The 10,348-nt window shown below is 46.2% G+C and overlaps 1 protein-coding gene across 1 annotated transcript; it reads right to left on the reverse strand.

Moving 5' to 3' along the window:
• Window positions 1-4,018: 4,018 nt before the first annotated feature.
• FITM2 (fat storage inducing transmembrane protein 2) lies at window positions 4,019-8,294 on the reverse strand. The gene is made up of 2 exons (XM_062009383.1): window positions 8,118-8,294; window positions 4,019-6,568 (listed from the first exon to the last, which is right to left on the reverse strand). Exons 1-2 carry the CDS (start codon window positions 8,288-8,290, stop codon window positions 5,926-5,928), a joined length of 816 nt encoding a protein of 271 aa, XP_061865367.1. The 5' UTR covers window positions 8,291-8,294; the 3' UTR covers window positions 4,019-5,925.
• Window positions 8,295-10,348: the final 2,054 nt, after the last annotated feature.

The following is a 10,348-nucleotide window of genomic DNA, read 5'->3' on the forward strand; positions in this document are numbered from 1 at the left end:
TCACTGTAGTTTTTTTCTTCCTTTTTGTCTTTCTCCTCTTCACAATGATCTGTTTTTTTCCCTTTGCTCCTCTCTGCTGTCCCACCCCTTTCCCCTCCCCTGCCACAGACAGACAGGGCAGTGAGACCATTTTCAGAGACGTTTCTGCCCTCAGGAGCATGGGGATGTGAAGCTCTGTATCGGGGACACAGCACCTCCCATTTGCACTTTCCGAGGAAGAACAGCTAAGAAAGGAGGGAGAAGCAGTCTTACTAAAAAAGCCACTTAACTAACAGCATAGACCAATGAAAACTTTGAGAGTCTTTCTTTAAAAATAACACTATCCATCCCCCAACTTTCATTGCCTCTGTCTCAGCCTTTTCCTACCAGCTCATCTCTCCCATGACCTAAATCCTTCTAAGTTCCAGGAGAGTTATCCAAATAAAGCTACTTTGCAATCAGAACAGAGTGCAACCAGGTCTGAGGGTGTATATGAATGCTGCAGGCACTTCTTGACACAGAACTAAGCCCTCTGCATGGAAGAGCTGTTTTGCACATGCTCTGTACATCACGAGGCCATGTCACTCCACTGCAAGCCTCCTCAAACATGCTTCTATTTTTTGCTTACCAACTGCAATATCTTTGCATTCCATGCCATTGGACCTAACCACTAGAGAACAGCAATGAGGAATATCCCTGGACACAAGCAAAAACCAAAACCCCCATAACCAAGCAAACAATCCCCAGAAAACAAAGAAACAAATAACACAAGTCACCCTGGCATAACTTGCAAATCATGACAATTGATAGGGAAGAAAAGATAATCTTAAAGAACTTCAAACCTCTGTCACTCCTATCAGAAACTGAACCAGTGTGGTCAAGCTGTGGCAAAGCTGGAACAAGTGCCCAGCTGTGCTCTAGAAGGAGGCTGTACCAAACACATATTAAAGCTGTGCTCGCTTTCATCATCCCCAAAACACTAAGGGCAGACCCTTAAGTGCCATTCCAAAGCAGCACAACCCTGCTGAGCTTGGGTGCAACAATTCCCACACTGGGATATCAGGCTAACAGACTTTGTGGGCTTAGTATCATCTTCATTTGCAATTAGTTTTGCATGGCTGTCTCTGTCACAGGCAACTATTTTGAGCTACAGCTTCTTTAGCTGAATTTTCTCCAGCAATGAGTCACAACATTAAGCCTATCACTGACACCGTCCCACCACGTGTTGTAATCTCCTCCTCCTCAGTCCCCACAAGACAGGGAAAGCTCTGCAGGACAGAGGCGGCACAGGATCCAGGGAAGGCATTTTGGAGAGAGCTGACATTTACATTGAGGATATGCCCTTTTATTGCCCTGACAGTAACTCTTTGCCACAGATTAAATGCATTACATTTTGTGACTGAGGGAATACATGACCTAAAACTGCAAAATGAGGCCAGGCTAGACATGGAAAAAGGCTTCAGAGATGCAAGACAAAAAGTAAGCATCATTTGTACTTAGTTTTGTTCTACTATTTCCTTACTTCAGCCTCACATCTCTGGGGAGCTCCACAGTACAACTGCCCACCTCCTGCCATCAGTTATGCTGTCAGGAAAAGGGCATTTTCCCAAGCACTGCTTTCCCCTGATACTCAGCTCTCCCACGAGGCTGGTACAACTTTTCACCCACCCTCATTTTCTGTGCCACATTACAGTTCCAAAGCTTTACAAAGAAGTTATTCAGCTCGTTACAAAGCACATGACACTGCCTGTTTTGTGGTGGTCAGAGATACAGTTAAAAAAGAAACAGTCTTTCAGACTAAATATTGTTATGTAATTGCCTGAAATTTCAGGGACCATGCTCAATCCCCATAGTCATTTCCATTTCTGCATTTCCAGCCTGTAACCCCTAGGTCCTCCTTTGTTTATGCACCAATGCACCTTTCCCACATCCAACTTAATATTCCTATTCAACATCTGGGTGAAACAGAAATGCAGGGCTTGCTCCTCAAGGAAAGGGCAGAGTTAATCCTACCAGTACACTCAGTGCCACCATAATGTTCTGTTCTGATCTCTTCCATGAGCTCAGGCACATGGGGTATAGTTCTGCATCAGGAAATGTGCTTTTTACCAGGTAAACACCGTTACAGTGACTGACTCCTTCCTTTTAGCAACCATTAGCAGTTCAGAGCCTTTTTGCTAGTAATAATTACCTTCACCTTAAGCTTTGATAAAATATCTGAAAGAAGGGAAGGCAAAATATAAAGAGAGAAAGCACACACATCTAGCAGAGGTAATGAGCATTTATTACTAAGCCATGCTCCAGGAGGCAAGATGAAGTTATGAAAAGAAATAATCCCAGGGAACAAGTTTCTGAACAAGCAGAGATAAACAGAGGCTGATCAAAGGGAAAGAGCTGGAGAAGGCTGATTGCAGAGAAGCTGCAGGGATCTACTTTAAGCCACAGAGGAAAAAATAGGTTCTGTTTCACAAAGAAAAGTGACTATAGACTTGTGTTCACAGCTACAGCCCAATTTCCCCAAACATTTAATATATCAAAGCAGCCCCTAGGGTTGTTCCCATTCAAATGCACTCCACGGCATGACAGGGTGTTTCTTACTGCCATGAACTGCTGTGCACCAAAACAGACAACGGGATTCTTTGCTTTCAGCTGCTTCACAAACGAAGTTTCAGTACCCACAAATAAACTGGCAAACCAAGAATACTCTTCAGCACCAGAGAAGCATTCACGGGACAAGTCTGCTCAGAACAAAGGCTTTGAGGAAGAATAAAACCCGGGGTTCAGTTTAAAGTCTGAACTGCTCAGGTGGCTCTTACGAAAGACCCAAACTTTCCTGTTTGCCTGATCCTGCCTCCAGTGATGCAAACATCTGAAAGAGTCCCAAGAAAGTTAAGAGTGACACAAATCCTCATTCAGTTAATCTCCCCACAGTGTTCTAGACGAGGCTCCGTTCCTTACTGACCCCAGCAGAGGAAAATGTTTAAGGCACCACAAACTGCCTCAGCCACACCAGTTGGGCAAAATGCTGCTGCAAAAATACTATGATAGAGCCCACAAAATAGGCTAGACAAACACAGGCCAGGAAAAATGGCAACCATATGTTGAAATAAGTAATATGTTAGTAAGGTGCTGGAGAAAAACAACTCCCAAGGTAATTCCAGAGACATAGAAAGACACCTTTGCAGGAACAGGAGGGGTACTTTAATGCAGAAAAGTGAGGAAAGAAGAAAAAGGGAGGGGAAAGATCACGTGTTTCTTGTGATGACAGTTGCTGTCTTTTGGAATTAACTACACAAGAAGAAACTTTACCTTTAAAATGTTACACCTTTAAAAAACACACAGAACAAATCAGCAATTCCCACTAACAGCTGAGTTGTGCCTTCGGCACAGGACATCAAATCTTCACAATCAAATAGAGCACCACTTTGCTTTGCTGCAGATCTGTCATAGAGGCCACGTTTTCATTTCAATGGTACAAGAGTATTTGGGAAAGGGAAGGAAATCAGATAAAGGTGATGGTAAATATGCAAGCAGAAAATATGCAACCTTTAGTTTCCAGTTAAAGTGCAAGGAAGCAAAGACTTTGAAAAAACCACACAGAAAACGTCTGGAGCACAAGGAAACCTTCTAAACCAACAGTTGGCACAAGGTTTCCCTGTACTGAGGACACCAATGCCAAAATTTCCAAACTCTTAAGCAGTATTACAGCCCACAGGAACTTTCTCCTACATTTCAATGGACTGGGATTCACTTTGCTACAATAAAGCAATGTGCACATTGACAAAAATCAACTGCCTGGTGTAACACCAAGGCATTAGGAAACATGCTTTGGTCAGGCATGGCTTTGTTCTGTTTGGTTTTATACCTTGTACTCTGAGCTGTGTTGTATTAACCGATTTCAATACTGTAGAATTATCAATGTCAGCTTGATCATGCACCCCAGCAGTCACAGGGAAGCTGAATTGCTCAGGGAAGTGAAGAGCAGCTGCAGTATCTTTTCAGACCTCAGAAACAGATTTCTCAAAGACATAAACACTGATAAAGTTTTTAAGTGTTTTTCTTTCAATGTTTAAATAAAACTTTTGAGAACCATATCCCACATAATGTTCTTAAAAACAAGTCCATATGACACTGGTTAGAAGTGGATAGAAAAATCCATATAGTGATGGCACAAATCAGCAACTCAGTTTAAATAAAGAGCATTTCCTGTTCCAAGGCTTTATCTATACAGCAAAGTTCCATAAAGATAACCTAAAATAGAAACTTCAATTATATTAATCAGAAAACCTTCTGGGTATATAATCCTTTTTCATGGTGAAAGTGGCTTGTGGTCTAGCTTCATTCTATTGGGAGCAGGCTTACACTCCATCAGAAAGAGTCTGCAAATGAATTTGCATTCTTGAAACACATTCAGTTAAATCCAGTATGAGTTAATCAGTGCAGATTTTCCAGAGTCAGCTTAAAAGGCAGTTTAATGCAGAAGCAAAAAGGAGGAGCTCAACAGAAGATACATAACCTCCTGAAAGAGCTTCTCTCTAAGAAGTGATCTGTACTTTCTACGGATGGACAGCAGCTCCCACTGGCCATTGAATCCAGTGGAAATTCAGGCAAATTCAGCTCTCCTCAGAGGCAGAACACAAGCATGGAATTAATACTGCTGTATCTATTGCAAATGCTACTGCTCTCTTACTGGAAGAGAGCTGTGAACATGGCAAAAAGAAACGTGCCAAGATTAGACTGCAGCGCATCATACCCTATATTCAGCTAAACAATCACCTTGGAGGAGTCAAACGTGACGGACAGATGGAGTCTGCTCTCAGAACAGCTTTGCCCACAGACCTTTCAGGCTGTCAGACTCATTCCTACAACTATCAAATAAACTTTGTGCAAGTGCATCATGAATAAACCTTTATAAAACAATAAAAAGCTTTTCAAGATACCATCTACGCTAAATGCCTGACTGGCTAACGAGTAAACCCATCCCACCTCGTATCTGCTCACTCAAAATAGTAGTGTTTTATTCAGTAGTGAGTTTCCAGCCACATCAGAAGTAGCCACAGCTTCATGTGCAACCAAAATTAAGTAGCTTATTGATATGGCTGGATAAGTAAGGATAAATATTGCTTCAAGCACACTGCTTTGCAGCTCTTCAGATTAAAAAACACATTTCACTCCTTACTAAGTAGACTCCTGGGGCAACAGCAGGTTATGCTAACTTGTTCATAACATGAGAATTTCATTCTTCCTCTAGAAGAAACATACCATAAAGTACTTGTTTTTGCAAAGTTGGCACCTCATCAGATTAAAAAAACAAAAACCTCCAATTATCATATTGAGACTCTTTAACAAAACCGGAAGTAGGTGTGTTTTTTCCTGCCAAGAATAAAATCACGAAGTATTATTAGAAGTACTTCACCTAAGGAGAAGGTTAAGGCTTCTTTTTCAAGAGCTTCCTTTTCAAAAGCAGGCATCAATTTAAAGTCACGGTCTGCTTCAGACATTACATCTCAGACTTACTCTCTCTGTTGCAGAAGGTGCAGACAGTTGTGGCAAGTTAGTGTATGCAACACTTGCTGACATGAGAGGTTCTACCTTCAGAGCAGAGCTCTATCCTGTTGTGATGAGTATGGGTACTTTTGCAACACTTGGCAGCACTGCCATTATAGAGCTTTCCCATAAGGCAACACAAACAGGAACACTAAAAAAATAAACAGTATTGGATCATCCATGGTATTTTAACATAAATAAATCAAAAAATAAAGAGAGAGAATTCATTTGAGATCAGTCAAGCTCTTAACGAGCAAAGGCCCCTGTCAGCCTTGGATCTGCTCCTCCATTTATTAGTAAGAGGACCAGATCCTACTTCTGATCCTTACAGTGTACAAGTCACCATTCCTACAGTCAACTACTCCAGTACCGAAGGCAAAATCCAAACGTTTTAAAAACTTATCTGCTATAACTGTACTTCTTTGAACTCAAAGGCACATTTGGAAGAGGTAGTCCAGGAGAAATTGGTTTCAAGTACCAAACTCTGTATGTTCCATACCAAGCTGACAGACCTATCACCACACCGATAAGCTTTTGACTGAAGTCATGGAAATACAGGGCAGTACAGAGAAACATGAACACCCAGATCCCGGCGAGAAAACACAAGGAAACAAACAGGCCGTTGATCACGACACGCAGCTTTGAGTTCTGGTCTATGGACAAGCCTTCCAGCACAGCCACCTCCTCCACAATCATCATGGCGCAGTACGAGAGCAGAAAACAATGCCCCGAGATATCAAACCCATTCCAGCTCCCGCTGTCCCGCCGACACTCCTGCTTGGTGGCGTACAGGCGCCGGGGCTCGCCCACTTTCCCCGCGGCAGAACATGTCCCAGTGAGGTTCTCGATGTAGAGGAAGAGGCTGGTGCAGCAGTACCAGATGGCGGTGCCCACCAGCAGCGTGCCCAGCCGCCGCAGCACCGACACAACGCGCCTCGCAGGGCTGTACAGGAGCTTGCTCTTGGCAAACTGGTAGGCAGTGAGGGTGATGAAGGGCAGCAGAAGCCAGAACGTCCATGCCCAAGCCACCTTCACAAAGTATCTGCCGGAGAAAAGCCAAGAGAGAGAGAGACATGCATGTGTGAGACTTCACGGGAGCTGGGCTGAGTGGTGGTGCTTGAAGAGGCAGGTTTTCAAAGCTGGTGTTCAGAACCATCTAAATTAGACGCTCATGCCCTCCCCTCAAAGCCAAGCACAGGTAAAATCTTAACCCTCTCCCCACTATTCTCACTTGAATACTTCCTCAAGCAGGTACTTCAGTTGTTTCCCAGGGAGCATTTCCTCAGACCTACAGCCTTTGTTCAGACTTGTAGGGCACTTTTGCAATAGCTTTTACCCTATAAACCTGCTCAACTTTGCCCTACTCAAAATGCAGCTGCAAAGAATGTATTTTTAGCTTGCCACCCTGACCACAGTAACCCTTTCTATGACTCTTCTTTCATCTCAATTATCTTTGCTTTCAAAGTCCTTCACGGCCTCAGCCTCTTAGTACTGAAGCCCATAGTCAGAAGGGCTGACTCTTTTCCCTAACTGGCCCATGAAGCTTTTCTTATATCATCACCCTATAAAAGAAATGGAGCAGCACAATGTGATTGCTTTTTTGCTGTCTCTCCAGTTGATCTGAGATTGAACAGTCATTGAAAATAAAATCCTCATTTTATTGAGACAGTTAAAAGCAAAAAAAGAGGCTTCTAATGTAATTGCTGCAGGCAAGTCATTTGTGGGGAGAAAAATTACTTCAGGAACTCTCACTACAGATCAACTCCCTTTACTTAAAACAGACAATTGAACTGTAGCATGTTTTTAACCATAAGATCAATTCCACTCTTTTAAGGGTTCATGCCAAACCTTTTCAATCACACTAAAAGCAGCTCCTCTCCCACACGTCACCAAATGACAAATGTGAATCAATAAAGTACAACATTGCCCAAGCCAGAAGGAAAACCTGCAACCGTAGGTTTCCTTTCTGGTCTGCAGCAGGTGAAGCACATGTGCACTGGCCCAGCTCATCGTCTTCCTCATGCCCTTCAAAGTGTTCCAGTGCAGTTTTATAGGAATGACTAAGCCAGTTAAATCATTGCTGAAGTACTAGAAAAGGATGGCAGTCTCTCTGCTTTTACAAAAGCCATTAAAGGATTGGTTTTCTTCAGCTTGCTTTTACATCAGTTCCGTAACTATGTGCTAACTCAAATTCGAGGTATTATACGGGATATAAAGATGGAAAAAAAAAATCTTACAGTCCTGTATATTACAGCAGCCATGAAACGAAACAAACCCCGTCAGCCCAAAGCAGCGCGACACGGGCAGCACTTCATCAGCCCTCGATGCCTCCGACAGCCCCCAGCAGCGGGAGGGGCCCGTGCGCCCGCACCTTCCACAGAGCCCCCGTCAAGCCGAGCTCGGAGCCCTGCCCGCACCGCCGGGCCCCTCAGGCCCCACAACCGCTGCCCCTAGCCCTCGACTCGCCCTACGCCGCCCCGACAGAAGCCTCCGGGCCGCGCCGGGGGAGGACGCGGAGCCGCGGCCTCAGCCCCGAGGGACCCCCGCCCGCCCCGCAGCGCCCGCGCTCCCTCCCCGTTAAGGCTCCTCACACGTTGAGCGGGTTGCGCTTGTTCCCCAGGGGCGTCTCGGGCACCAGGTCGCCGTCCTTGAGGGCGGAGCCGACGAGGACGATGGCGAGCAGCAGCCAGTGCAGGCGGTGCCGCACTCGCCCGGTGGCCAGCGCGGCCCGCAGCCAGCGCCCGGCGCGCTCCAGCCGCTCCATCGCCCGCCGCCGCCGCTCGGCCGCCGTACCGCGTCACGCGCCCGCCGGGGCGCCCCCTGCCGGCGGCCGCCGCTGCTGGGACTCGCGGCCGGGGCGGCTCTGCGCGTGCGCGGCGGGCCGGGCGAGCAGGGCGCCCCCTGCAGGGCCCCGCGCGGCGTGGCGGGGACGCCGCCCCATGGCGGGCCCGTGGCGGGGCGGGACGCGCCTGTCGCACGCCTCCCGTGTCGCAGGGACCGGGCGTGTCCTCAGCAGCTCGCGGTTCACGCTCCCGCCCGTCGGGATGAGAGCCAAGGTTACAGTTTGTGTCCCGTCACCTGACGGGCAGGTTGCTCCCGGATCAGAACAGCCAGAGAGACACCCTAGGGGCTCCACAGCCACCGCCAATCAGCCACCGCAGAATCGCTTAGGTGGGAAAGGACATTTAAGTTCACCAAGTCCAAACGTTAACCCAGCCCTGCCACAGCCACCACTAAACCGTGTCCCCAAGTGCCACATCTGCACGTCTCCAAACACCGCCAGGGATGGGGACTCACTCCACCTCCTCCCCGAGCAGCCTGTTCTGACACCTGACAACCCTTTCGGAGAAGAAATTCATCCTAATACCCAATTCAAACTTCACTTGATGGAACTTGAGGCCATTTTCTCTGGTCTTATAAATGAGCATCCATTACTTGTAGAGAAAGGTGCCAGCTCGTGTGAAAGAGTGCCTTACCATAACATTCAAGAGAAAATCGGCATTTCTTCACTCGATAGAAGTGAGGGGCTTAAGAGAGAGGGAGAAAGTATTTCTGGGGCTCTTAGGGCTGTAGTGCCTTTCAGTGTCCGTGTTTATAGTTGAAAGTGGTGTCCAAGCACTGGCCATCACTGTGGTATTTGAGACCTGTTTCATCTATCGAACTGCTGTCATTTTTAAACAAGTTAAAAAGCATCAGCAAGCAGAGCAATGGCTAAAGGAACAAAGAGCCCTTGTTCACCCCAATGGCCTCAGTAAGAAAAATGTCAGAAGGGTAAAAGAAAAAAGCAGACCGGATCTGAGACAGGATGGGAAAGTGTTTCTTGCCAGAGCGCATTTCAAAGCTGGTTTGCAGTCATCGTCAGCAAATCTGCGACAACATCTGGGCTGAAAGAGCAGAAGGACACATCAAAGCAGCCCCAGTAGATATGGAGGGTTTCAGCTAAGGAGGTTATCCAGGGTAAATGGCATTTGGCAATTTATTAGCTGTTGTTTTTAATAAGACTGCCACACTAGCCCTTCCAGCCACAGCATTGTACCCCTGATTTAGAGAAGACAGCTGCATTCACTCAAACGAGTGAGGATAAGAGGGGCTGGGAGCAGGTTTGACAGAGTCCAGCTTTGTCTGCCTAAATCCCCCTTTGCCTTTGAAACTTTGCCTCCTTTGCTTCCCAGGTTTGGGTCTGTGATCTCCAGACTGTCTGCAATGCCTGTGAGCTGGAGGTGGTGAGCTGCTCGGCTGGTTGCTAATGAAGCATGCTATGGAGCCTACCACACGGCAGGAAGATTTCGTCAGCCTGGCACCTGTTCCAGATGAATAGAATTGATGGCATGGGCTGGAAATGTGTCTATCTTCAGCCCAGCTTGAAATGTCTGAGGATTATCTCTATAAATCATGGATTCTCACAGCAAGCAAAGCTCAGCTGGGTCCAGGTGTCCTGCAGATTTGGAGTAAATCCCTACGTTCAGGCCATGTACTTGCTGCCATGTGCACCAGCCAAGACCAACAGCCCTTTTGAGGGGCTGATCTCATCTCCTCTGTAAAGAATCGGAGAAACAGGATTTAGGTCTTTAAATCTGCAGGAAAGGCTTTTACCTGTCAGGAGAGAGAAGGGTTCATTCAAGAGGGATTGCAGAGGGTTCACAAAGAGCTTTCACATACACTTGGTTGAGCTGCAACAGGTCTAAACCATCCTAAACTAAATTAATTAGTCTGGTATAGCAGAAATGGCTGTCCTTCCCTTTCTTCATACATTTTTCCTTAACCTCAGCAAAACACTGCCTAATTCAAGCAGAAAACTTCCACAGTGTTTGATTTTTTTTAA

Source organism: Colius striatus, chromosome 16, assembly GCF_028858725.1.
Source record: "Colius striatus isolate bColStr4 chromosome 16, bColStr4.1.hap1, whole genome shotgun sequence".
Classification (NCBI taxonomy): domain Eukaryota; kingdom Metazoa; phylum Chordata; class Aves; order Coliiformes; family Coliidae; genus Colius; species Colius striatus.